Here is a 13332-nt window from a genome sequence, read left to right on the forward strand (position 1 = left end):
AACATTGGGACGCTGCTCGCTCCTATCAGCTTATGGATGAACAAAACAAAAGATCATATCGCTGTTGGGTGGCATGGAACTGGAATCATGTGTACATAATCTCTTCCACGCCTAGCTGATCACCTTGACTGAGCGCTCCCGGCGTACACTTGAACTCCAGCACCGGGCACCGGGTTCCAGTAGCATTCGTCGTCGTCGTCGAACAAACCCATTCCTTCGCGCAATTCCAAACGTGTGCCTAAGTTAACCATGTGGGATTTATGTTAGCTTCTAAAACAACTAAATTATCCACACCTTACTGAGGGCGAAGGAAACAAGCGCTTCTATCAGGGGAATAAAAAATCAAAGCTTCATATTATAACATGAAAACCCAAAATTGGATAAATGTTATAAAGGGCAGGTTTAAGCTATGGCCGAAAGCAAAACAGGCCAATTCACGCTGATGTGTTAATGTGTGTGCCATAAATACATCTACGGCTCACCGCTAAGTAGCCCTAAAACAGAATTTGGTTTTCAAGGGCAACAATTTGCAGGCTATTTGAAAAAGTTGAAGAAAAGCATTTCGATATTGATATTGTTTTTTCTCAATACATTTTTTATTAACTCATTAGCTTGTCACATACTGTCACTTACAGCATTGCTCATAAGCTATTAGTTGTACAACGCCTATCATCACATAACACCGATGCGAAAGTACAACGATCCGTTTACTAGTTCCTGTGTCCTGCACAGAGGACACACATCACCAAGTTACTCTAGACCACAGTTTGACCTAACAGCCTTCTGCTCCACTTATTGGATTAAGCCTTCACCATTACCATTTTGCAGGATGGGTCGTGAGTCCGTTAACGGGAGTGGAAGCGTCTGGATGTAACTATTTTGGTTGCGTGAGCAAAATCGGTCATTGTTTGGCAACAACTGCCCGATAAGTACTTCCAGACCAAAATGTGATTATTTCGTAAGTATTGCTTACGACAAGCTATTTATTTTTCAGAAAAGGTTGTTACAACTTTGTTGCTTTATTTGGTCGCTAATAATAATGGAAAACTTAAAAATATATATGAATAAGACATTTTTAAATGAAATTTTAACATAGCATTATAATTTAACATATTGTAAATTAACATAAAAAGCCACAAACCCACAAAACCGTACAGAATTAATCTGTAAATAAAAAAACACAGTAATTGAAGGTGAGCTGCACTTGCTCTCATTCGACGATGCAATAATATCATATGCTTTAGTTTGCAAAGCCGGTGCCAGAACGGAAATCGCCGCTTAATGACAGCCCTCACACCTAACCACCAAACATCGGAGGTAAGCAACAATCGATGGCTCACACTTCTTCCGATCGCTTGTTCGTACGGTGCGTAATGCGTTTATGTGTAGTTTGTTCGAGAAAATGATAAATAAAACCAAATCACAAATAAATCCCTCTACCTTGCCATGCTACACTTAGGGGCAGGTAGTAGTAGTAGTAGGCAAGAGTAGGCGACATTTTTCGACGAGGTTTTCTCCAACCCGCACCCCGTCCGCTCAAGTCACCAACCGCTCTCGGCGACGCGGGTGAAATGCATTGCTGTGGCAAAAGAAACGCAGCTTGATCAGCGCGAATCGATCGACAAACACACACACCAACGCATGCGGCAGTCGGTGCATTGGTTCCTGTGGGGAGCCACGGTCAGGTTGGTTTAAAGATAGTGTAAGGGCTCTCCGTCTGAGAAAAGGAGAGTGTGCGGGCCGGCTCGTACCCCCATCTGGGGAGCCGAGCTGAGCACGAATTCAAGTTCCGAGCGCCGACATCGAACGGAAGTAAGGCACGAACTTAAAGCCGAACCAAGCGCACGCATTCAACTTGCCCGGGTGGTTGCATGCATGCGTGCGCGGCGGAAGAGAGTAGGAGAGACGATATAAAACCGGCGTCAATTCGTAGCTTTATTTCAGTCTTTCAACAACACTTGTCGTAGCAACACCTTTCGAAGACGAGAACAGCAAAAGGGAACCACCACGCTCCACCGTGCAAGTCTATCTGGTTTCGATCTACTCGACAGTGTCTGTTCGCTTAATGGGTGTGTATGTGTGCACGTGGGAGACAGTAGTGCTTTCAGTATCGAAACGTTAACCAGCTGGGTGTATCTGGGAGGAAGTTTAAACTGCTCCGAAAGCAGTGTGCAGGGATTAAAGAAACCCAACCATTAAATATCCCACGATCCCCCACGAATGTGTTAGTATTCGGTGAAGTGTGTGCGTGCGTATAGTGCGTAAAAGTTGAACACTACCCTAGCGCAAAACCAGAGCGCCCCACGTGCAGCAAACTGTTTGCGGTGTGAGTCTGCAGCATAACGTTAACAGCCCAAATTGATGGAGCAGCGAATCGGTGACATTCAGTGGAGTTTGTGTGCGATAGCAACAGCTGAGGCAACCAGTGTGTGTCCAGTCACGAGTTCGCGAGTGTCACGCAGTTGTGCACTAGTGTAACTGCACCCAGTACGTACGAACTATCGAACTCTGTGCACGATCAAGTGTTGATTATTGAAGAGAAGCAAATTTTCCGGCACGCCGTAAGCCACCGTCAATGAACATTGCAACTAACGCTAGGAAGAAGGAGAAGCCCTCACATACGGTGTGGTACGGAGAAAGCTAGGTCCTTCATGTGCGCATAGTACTGAAGGTGGCAGTAGCTTAGCATCCAGAGAAATTACCTGTTACTATAGGACCTCATACGTCCAAACGAACAGCAACCGCGACAAATCTCAATTTTCGGAGATATCAGAACATTCTTAACGAGTCGTTTACTACCCGGAAGAAGTGATCTTTTTTGGAACAGATATTGGTCTAAAATTGTTTGAAAAAAACACAAAAATTAGTGCTGGAATTCTTCGGCGCACGTACAAGCCCTTAAATTTCTCGCAACCGTGTGGAAAAAAATCTTAGCAAAGGAAGTAACATTTTCCATCGCCTTCAAGTTTCGCGAAACCACGAACCGTAGCGCCATTTCTCTCTGCAGTGCGCTAATCGCCCTTGCCCTTGCCGTACCTACCGTCTCCATGCACTAGAGTTTGCTCTAATCGTGGACTTAAATCGTTCCCAACTTCAATACCCGAGACGAGTGCATGCACGCAGGGCATGCCAGCGTGTGCGGCAATTGTGAAAGTACTTGAATTCCGGTGGAAACAACCATCAGTGAAAGAGTGCCTGCAGAAAGTCTAACGCGGTATTCACGAGACGGCCAACGGGCGATCGTCGGGCGTGAAATCTTGGTAGCGCCACAGTGAAAGGGAACGCGCCATTGGAGTAGCGGTGTAGTGAGTGCATGTGCGTGTACAGAAGACTGTGAAAAGAGAAAATCACATCATACACAGACAGTGTGTGTAGCAAGGACATAGCAAAGCCAACAAATCATTTAGGTACGAACATTATACATCGCAGGACATACCTCGGAAATTTATATGCGAGTGTGTGTGTGTGTGCTTACGAGTACATTTGTGTGATTAGCTAAGCTATTGTTTTGTCAGAAACGGAAACCATCCCCCCATCGCGAACTCACTAAAAATAAGAAAAAAACAAAACAACTTTGACAAAGAATCTGCTGGTTTCGGAACTACTTTGTTGAAGCAATCAACAACCTACAGACTGAGCGGTGATAACTGTAAAACAGGCTGTGTAACAAACAAAAATTGTACAATCTATTACGCGGTGTAGGCGTGCGCGTTTTGTAAATTTACTGTAAATATCAAGTGAGTCACCGTCGAACGGAACTAACTCACTCCGAACTTCCCTCCGTATAAGACTGGATTAGCAGAAATCGAAACAGGTGACGGCACCAAGTGCACCGAACGATAGGAAAACCAAAACGAACTGGAGCAACACTAGGGGAAAACAAAACAAAACAGTGCCTTCATCCGGGAGTGTAACGCCGAAACTATTTGAAAACCTTACGAAAGCAACGTACAGTGACAAAACTCGCCTCTACAACGTACAAGAGGAAGCCATATTAGCCATATTAGTGGAGAAGAAAGAAAGCAGTACCGGGCGCCGAAACTAACTAAGTATGGCCGACACAAAGACGACGACGACGACGACGACGACGGCAACGTCCAGTGAAGTAACGAATCCAGTGCCGCCAATTCCAGTAGTGGTGACGGAAATGGCAACGCAAACCGTCACCAACAGTGACAACGGTCCCAGCAGCGAACAGGCCACTCCGACGAAAACGGAGACCACACCGGCCGTGAGAACGATGATCGAAACAGCTACGATGACTGACGCCGCGGAGCAGAAAGAAAGTGAAAGTTCCGTACCGGAGGCTCAGTCTTTGACGGAAACTGCTGCTCAACAAGAAGTCCTCACCCCGATAGAAGTGAAGCCGCAGCCGAATGCGATAATCGAGTTGGAAGTTGCCGCTGTTAAGGAAGCGGTAGAAGCCGAAGAAGAACCGGACACGCTGTCTCCTCTCATGACGGACAATCATACGTTCTTACAGCATCAGGAACTGATGCGCGAGGATCCCCTGGCAGAAGAACATCTACGGTTAGATGAGCCGGGAAGTAGTAGTCCCCAACAGCACTTCCATCACCACCATCATCACCATGGCGCAGAGGAGGTGCACGATTACGGTATCTACGATGACGACGAACAGGAAGACGATGATGAGGACGATGACGATGAAGATATTGATGATGAGGATGAGATGTTTATGCGCGATCAAGACGATCAGGACCGCAACATGAAGCACTCCGACACGAAAGAATCAATCAGTTCGATCGACAGCGACGTGTCATTATCCTACGATCGGCGCAGTTCCAGTGAGCTGCCGCAACATCAGCAGCAAATCAGGCAGCACTCGGAAGATGCCGGTGCCGGTTCGTCAGATGATGCGGCGAAAGATTCGGGCTGCGAAATCACGAAAAAGTCATCCGGCGAGGGTGCTAATGATGCCGGTACGCAGGAAGACACCGAGGACGGGGCGTTCGAGATCCCGGACGATGAAATGTGTGAGCGAATTATTGAACAAGTGGAGTTCTACTTCTCCAACGATAACATCCTTAAGGACGCTTTTTTGTTGAAACACGTGCGCCGCAACAAGGAAGGCTTTGTCAGTTTGAAGCTGGTGTCTAGCTTTAAGCGCGTCCGTCAGCTGACGAAGGACTGGCGTGTGGTTGGAGACGCGATCAAGCGCAAGAGTGTCAAGATCGAGGTAAACGATCTGGGCACAAAGATTCGTCGCCTGGTTCCGTTGCCCGAGCACGATGAAACAACGCCGTCGCGCACTGTTGTCGCTACGGGGCTGCCATACGACAAGTACACCGTAGAGAAGGTGTCGGAGTTATTTTCGAAGTGCGGTGAAATATCGCTTATCCGCGTACTCCGTCCGGGTGGTCCCATTCCAGCTGATGTTCGCCAGTTTATCAACAAACATCCAGAGCTACAGCAGAATGAATGCGCTCTTGTCGAGTTCACCGAATCCGCGTCGGCCCGCCGGGCTCAAGCAATGACGGAATTCGTTGTGCTGGAGCTGGTAGCACCGAAAAAGAAGACCGGCAAGAAGGCCACCAACGTTACGAAATTTGTCGAAAGCTACAAGATAGCCGCTCGACATGACATTGAGAGAAGCCGTGGTGGTGAGGGCTTCGATCGCTTCCGAATGCGCCGCGGATCTGGCTTCTATCCTAAGTCGGACATGATGGTTGGTACGATCTATCAACAGCAACAACAGGTAGCTCCCCATCACCACCATCACCATCATCATCAAATGCTGCCAATGATAAGCCAGCCGATGCAAGCTCCACTACAGCAGGACCCTCACCAGCACCAACAGCATTCGCCTCCGATGCCGTATGTGGTGGCACACTCGCCCCAACCACGCAAGTATTCCTTTGGCAACGAAACCTACGAGTGCTATCAGCCACAGTTAACGCAACAGCAGCAACGCCGATCCAGTGCCTATTCCCTAGGGTCGGAAGCTTCACGAAAGTTCTCCAACTGCTCGGAAGGTTACTCGAGCTGCGGTGAAATGTCGCGCCGTACGTCCGCTTGCTCGTCCGTGCCTGCGGAAGGCATGTCTCGGCGAACGTCCGCCTGCTCGGAAGTGCCATCGTCACGACGCTCATCGAACTGTTCAGACTTTTGCTCGTGCAATACACGTCGCATCTCGCAGTGTTCCAGCGATCTAATGTATCGTCGAATGTCCCAGTGCTCAACGGAGCACGGTGGCCCGGTGCACTCAGCACCTCGCAAGTATTCGGTCGGCTCTAACTACGATCGTAAGTACGCCAACTCACCAGAACTTCTTCAGCAACAGCAGCAGGGCCATCTACTACAGCGTCGCATCTCCATGGACTCGACCGGTGGCTACGATCGGAAGTTTTCGTCCGGCTCGATCACGGGCTACCACACAGACGGAAGCCCAAACATCTCGCCGCGCAAATACTCGTCCGGAGGATTTGATCCTCTGCGCAAGCTGTCCAACGGTTCGGATCAGTACTACAATGGCCGCAAGATATCGACAGATTCCGGCTACGATCGTCGCATCTCGATCGGCTCCGAGTGTTCCGGCCCAAGATCGCGCGCCGGTAGCATCATGTGCAACCACGTCAATGCGGGCAACACGGCTCTGCCGACATCTGCCAATGAAGCCGTGGTACGCACTCCAATCGGACCAGATGGCAGCAAGGGATTTGGTACACGCACTCGCCGCATCGGACAGATTGTGCCACCAGCTTAAGAGTATGCTCGATAGCATCGCTTTCCTTTATGCAGTATTCTGATTCATCAACCTCGAATGTCGTCAATCTTCACACATCGTTGGTTCATAGTTTCTGTTAGGCTTCTCTCGGAGGAATACTGTGTGATCATCACTCGTTAGGGTTAGGTTCAGTGTGACATTTCGACAGTTCAGCATCTCCTCCCTTCATTCAAAAAGCGAGGTGCGTAGGGGTCCAGAACAAACTTCTGTGCGGGCTCTATTCGAATCACTTTCACTTACGCCAGCTGTTGGCCTAGATTAGCGCACCATGGTAGGATTGCATTTGCAAACCAGATTTTTCTCTCGTTCACTCTCTCACTGCGCACTGCGTCTCATTCGCAGCAAGTTCAGCGCCACGGTGTGAAACATGCGATGTAGTATTGCGCAAGCTCCTAGGGGCGTGCAGGGAAGAGAGTCAACAAGCAAGAGCGATTGCTGCGGCGAGTAAATGCGTACGTGGAGTTGTCAGACGACTCGTGAGTTGTATCGGCCGAGCGTCAGACAGAAACGTGCGCAGACAAACTGACGACCGACACAGCTTTACATAGTGTTTGTGCAGCGTTTTTTTTTTTTTGCAAAGTTCCGCAACCACAGACCGCTCACAGACGCTCATGGCGAGAGTTTCATCTCACGTTCTCCACATTTCAGGCAAGACCGAAGGCGCAGTAGCTTCATGATCAGCAACACACCATGGTATTGGTGTCGATCGTTTACACACAAATTGTTCATATTGCGATCGTTTCATACCCGACAAGCCCTCGCGAAGCAAAAGGGTGGCTTAGAATAGAGAAAGATTTCATTGAACTTATTTTAAGGATCGCGTGCCGGTGATTTAAACAAGAACTTAACCTCTCTTGTTCAAGGCATGCGTCATCAATACCTTCACTTTTTGCTACTTAGCCGCGACACACTAATAATTTTCGGTCGCTACATACAATCTCACCTGACCTCTCCCTCCCTGAGTGGCTGCGATAAGGTTTCCATTCAAGCTATTCCTACCTATCCCAGGCCACAAAAGATATTTTGTTTACTTTGCGACCCAAACGACGATCACAAGATATTCAATCGTCTACATGACCTTGTCTCACGCCAATTTTGCCCAGAAGGATTGTTTTGCGAATGCTTGTCGAAAGGTTTTATTTATTCACTGTATTTTGTGTTAGCGTTAGTAAGTTATCCTTCTTTTTTTTGGTTTCCCTTTTTGTTGGTTGTAAGATTTAGAGCTTAAGTTTGTTTTAGTACAGTATGATCGAGAAACTTGTCTTACATTTCCCGATCAAAAGCGATCAAAATGTGAACAATAGTCCGTCGGATTAGAAATTTAATTCAAAGGCTAAGAATAGAATGGCTTAGTGCTAGTCCTAGGCAGAAAGTAGCAGATAAGATTTAGTTTTAGTAGCTTTGCACCATTTTGCATTGAAGAAAAAAAAAGTACCGAGCAGACCAGTTGAACCGAACGAACGACGTGAGCGAATTGAATCGCCAAGCAAACGGGTTGTGGCGATGCCGAACGTAATGAAGAAATGGATCCTGGCCACCTGGTTGGATAGGTCAAGTTCTGCTTCGGCGACTATACCACCAGTATAAGTTCTCACGCTCCTTGGAGTTGTCGTGCTGAATGTCTTCGGTATTGAATGGGTTTTCAATAAACAACGATGAACGGAGATCGGATGAACTGGTAGTTCGTGGACCTTGACCTACTTGAGATTTCGGTGTGTCGAGCAGGTGAGCCGTTGGTGGATAAGGTGCATGATTTATTTTCATCTTGCCCAAACCTCACTCACACTCACAAGCGTTCATTTGCCACCGTTTTACTGTGGAGCTTTCACATAATTCCTTAGAAGTGGTACTAATTGATGCCACCATATTGGATATTGATGAGTGACACAAGCTGCTGGAAACCATACATGTGTCAAATTAGGTGTATAATTATCCCAAACCTTATCTCACTAGGTGTCGATGGGAAATAATGGCATTAACCGAAATGAAAGCATGACTTGACATTAGTTGCGCCTCCACGATCGCCAGCAAAATGAAAAGCTTCCACACACTTCCCAATTCCTAAATGGATTCGTTTTCTCCCCGTAAGTTTGATAAATTGCACATACTACCCGGTGTGCGGTAACGGGTAACGTGATACAAATGTTTCATATTTTTTTCTTTCTTGCCTTCTACCCAATTCCTTCTCAATTTTGTGCAGCGCCGTCTCGGTAGACTTAATTTCCGGTCCACGAGCGCATTAGCCTCCCTCTTGGGATTTCTAGACGACCGGACAACTTCATGACAACGGTTCGTTAGGTTTTGATTTTCATTGCTCCGTATTCGATGGTGTGGAAAATGTGCCTTCACACATATATACACACACACACACAGAAAAAGATGGAAGAAAACAAAGTCTACCAGTTCACCATAAATGCAGAAAGAAGCCAAGTGCCCAGACCCGGGCTATAGGAAGTGAAATTATCAACTCGCGGATGGTTTCGGCCGATGAGTTTTGTTAGACGTTGTAAAGCAACAACACTAAGCAATTGTGTTAGTAGCGGTGGTGAACAGGTATACAACACGAACACAAAAAAAAACAAAGATTAACGACCGCATTTCACTAGCCAGCCGATCGACGCATTGGCACGGAAGAAAAATGGAGGAAGTCTCGATATTCCACTGTTTAGTAGCTTAAGCATTCGGAACAATGGATCTGTTTGATGTTCCGCAGGCTTAGGTTTAGGTTTTGACAGTGGATTAGGAGCCCTAAAGAGCCACTGGCAATTGTGGCTGGCTACCTCATCTACATTTGCTTTCATACTTTTCACAAGCTCACGTATGACAGCTGTAAACCAAGGCGCAGCCCTCATTTTGATGGATGATTGCGGTTCAAAAGCGTTTCAGGAATGGAATAGAGGGTAGTTTGATGAAGTTCGTTACTAGCAACTGTTTCTCATTAGCGGGTGTGTAACACTTGGGAGCCTTCGTGTGGAAGGGCAAGCACCCCGATTTCATGCAGGAGTATTATCTAGCGTGGAAGTTAAGGCAAACCTGTCCAATAATAATTACTACCAGTAATGCGCTACACGCGGGTTTACTTACCGTGTTTGGCTGACTATTGTCGGAGTTGCATGTCCGATATGGGGTCGACTGAGTATTGCACAAAACGACTTATGATGGTTGGTTCCGTAGTAACACAGCAAGGATGTATTGCTTCATCCTGGCTTCCGGCAGGAAGTAAGCAGCTCCACGTTATCACCGTTCGTAGCATCGTCGTGTTCAAGATCACGGCAAACTTCAAGTGACACGATATTTCGTCACGGATCGATCGTTCGGTAGGGTCACGTTCGTGAATGGATAAGAATCACACTTTTCGTGCTGTTGCAGTGTAAAGGCATTAACGTTTAAAAGTGGCTGCTATGACAGTTAGTTTAGTATGGTCTCGTAATGAGTATAGTAATCATGATTTTCGTTCTGCTTAAATAACGTTTGTTTCCACTTTTAAATCGCTTATCAATCATGCATAAATAGACGAATAGAAATAGACAATACACAAACAATACAGGCGCTGGGAAGAATGCAACATAAACTACTCCCCTGTTATCAACTTCATCGTCAGTTGTATGTCACGAAATATGAAAATAGTGTCTGCATTGGCATTGGATATGATCCGGGAGGAGGACATATTCATAGTTTTCGATCTGCTAGTGGATCGAAATTTCACTGGTAAAACGAAATAGACAGAGTAGGAAAAACGGATTATCTTATAAGTACTTTATTAATTATATTAATTATGGAGACATCTCTCGTGTCCCTTCCCTTCCTTTTCCTTTCCCTCACCCTTATCCCCTGTTCCCTTCGATTCGTTCTGTTATGATAATTGTAATAATCATCGTTTTTTTTTTGTTTTGGTTAAATATTTCCTCAATAATAACGTTAAGCAACAACAGACAGGCAGCAAAAGAAGCTAAGTGTATGTGCAATGCAATAACTACGATACTGTATCCAGTAACGGCCACGCATGGCAAGCGCCGATAGGAACGGACACAGTTTTCTAGAGTGGTGCCGCGCTTGAGCTAGACATATTTATGCGTACGGCAGCAAAGGTGCAATGGTTTGCGTGCGGCGCGAGACGAGCAAACGCGTGTATTATTTGTCTAATTTTAAGAACGGTTTTATGTCGGCGATCGCGGTAACACGCGGCTGTTTGTGTGGCGGTTAGTTCACACGGCAACGGGTGTCTCGCATCTTAGCTCTTAGATGATAAAACGGTGTACTGGAAAAGCAATGAAACAGGCAGAAATACAGGAAAGAAAGTATTTTATACATGTGTATGTAATGGTGTATTTAATCAATCATAGAACCAATTCAAAAGTTGACACGAAAGAAACTTTCAGCTATTTTTTTCCCTTCACTTTGATGACATTGGGAATTATTTTAGATCCGAAAAAACACTATCGCCACTGTGCTTTATAACCAAAATCGTCCGGAAAAAAATTCTCTTTTGAAAAATTTCATACACTTTAGAAGATATGTACGTTTTTGTCCTCGGAGGTTTATCATCCAAGAGTATTAAAAAAAGATTATATTCCCATGGTGACAGTAGTATTCCTTGCGCTTTCAAAGCAAGGCCATTGACCAAACACTACTTCTAAAAATATTTCTTTTTGCTTGTTGAGTGACGAGGAAATAAAGCCACGCGAAAACCTTGACACACATCGGAAGCAGGAAGGCAACTGCCTACGGGAGGTCATATACTGTACACGTTTATGGTGAACACAATATAAAAAGTTTTACATGACGAAAAATACCTATTCTTTAACAACTATTTATGTAACACTAGTTGTAGGAAGCATCAATTTACAACAGTCCAGTTTTAACCTATTTGTAACACAACGTTGAACACTGCTTCCATTCCAGAATGTTGGCAACCCTTTTTCAGCCACTGGCCTCGGAAGTGTCTTAACAACACTAATCCGGTACTAATTGAATAAATTTTCTAAATCCCATTTAAACAAAACGATTAACTACGCATGCCTATTACTGGGAGAGAAATTGTATCTATAATCCGCAGCGCCTCTTTTTCCACAACCTTTAAAACACTCGTAAATCACAAAAGTCAGTTTATTACGAGAATAGGATGGTAACGCCGTACTGCTCCACAGCCCCATTGACCTACATTCTGGGATCGCGTCATCCGCCAGATGAAGGATCGTTCTGTACATTCGGCGGACCAGTAGGAAGGGACGCAGATTAACGCGGATTCTGTAAGGTGTCCTTCATCCAAAATTTAACCAGAGGGTGCGTCCGCATAGTCTCAAAATAGTCTCACCCTTTCCCATCATTTCCCGCCTCACCATACTACTGTCCGTCTTTGAGGCTGAATGTCACTCACTGACAAAATGCCAACATGACAACCGACGGGACACTTGTCTGCGAGGTTCAATTCCTGGTAGCAAATAAAAGTAAACATTGAAAGAAATAGAAAGGAAAGAGAGAAACGTAAAAGTAATGCAACATGTTTTCCTTGGATGAGCAACTGTTCTACACCATGATCGATCGATGATCTCTTGAAACATTCGGAATGTACTCACCGCTTTTGCGTTCTGGACGAGATCCGTTGTTTTCTTCCAACGTATTGAAGCACTCAAAAATGCCAATGAATCTTGGAGTTGCGAACTAATCAAAAGAACATCCCTTGAGCTGTCTACCGCGGTCACAGGCATGCTCACGATCTTTTGGATTGCTAGTGTACATCCACGGCATCATGACTGAAGATTTATGACTGATGATGACCTTCGCCCGTCAAATGTACGGAACGCTGCCACACCATAATGCTCGACACCGTCACCCGGTTGATCTAACGGGAGTAGAAGATTCCCTCCCACTGTAGAACGATTCATCCCGGAGGCCGCAGGTAGGGTGGTACATATAAATCATATAAATAGTACTGCCAGAGGGGTCTGGTCTTGAAAAAGAAACAGCAAACACCGATGGCCTTACAGTAGAAAATATACAACACCAAGTGTTTTTGACGATCAGGGTGGTCCTTCGGTAGGATAGGTTCGGGATGACAACGTCCCTCAAGTCTGAGAGAAGCCTGAGTTCATTGCTACGGCTTTGTTCGATGTGATGAAGATGTGTTAATTTATTATTTACTAATCACAGAACGGTAAAATATCGATCGAGTGAAGGTATCAAATGTTTGTTGGCAGCTTGAAGCTAGACACAATTTTACACAAAATTTATATAAGAAATACAATTGTTACATGTTTTCTTGTAACCTAGCAATACGATGCATTGCAAGAGGACTTTTAAGAAAACCGCGTATCATACCGAATAATAACCATCGATAGCCTTGGGCGAGACAAAACAGTACAATATATAGTAAACAGATACATGACTATATTTGGCAAAATAGTGGCGTCAGTAAATAAAAAGGTGAACACACATACACACGCATAAACTACGGTAGGGATGCCGGCACGTAAAGGTCAACCGGATTGGCGGCGTGATTGTGTTTTGTATCCATTCGGGTTCGAGCTTCCTTCCGTTGTTGTACATGTCCGGTTTCCGAAAAGAGTGCTCCTCACCTTCGACAGCGA

General features: G+C 45.7%; 1 protein-coding gene across 1 annotated transcript; it reads left to right on the top strand.

Moving 5' to 3' along the window:
• Positions 1–3010: 3010 nt before the first annotated feature.
• LOC125769178 (uncharacterized) lies at positions 3011–11061 on the top strand. Its single transcript, XM_049437729.1, has one exon. The coding sequence runs from the start codon at positions 4052–4054 to the stop codon at positions 6722–6724; it is 2673 nt and encodes an 890-aa protein (XP_049293686.1). The 5' UTR covers positions 3011–4051; the 3' UTR covers positions 6725–11061.
• Positions 11062–13332: the final 2271 nt, after the last annotated feature.

The sequence above is a fragment of the Anopheles funestus genome, chromosome 3RL (genome assembly GCF_943734845.2).
Source record: "Anopheles funestus chromosome 3RL, idAnoFuneDA-416_04, whole genome shotgun sequence".
Taxonomy (NCBI): Eukaryota; Metazoa; Arthropoda; class Insecta; order Diptera; family Culicidae; genus Anopheles; species Anopheles funestus.

Excerpts from the sequence above, each read along its gene's own strand:
- LOC125769178 (XM_049437729.1), top strand. The coding sequence starts at position 4,052 with ATGGCCGACACAAAGACGACGACGACGACGACGACGACGGCAACGTCC.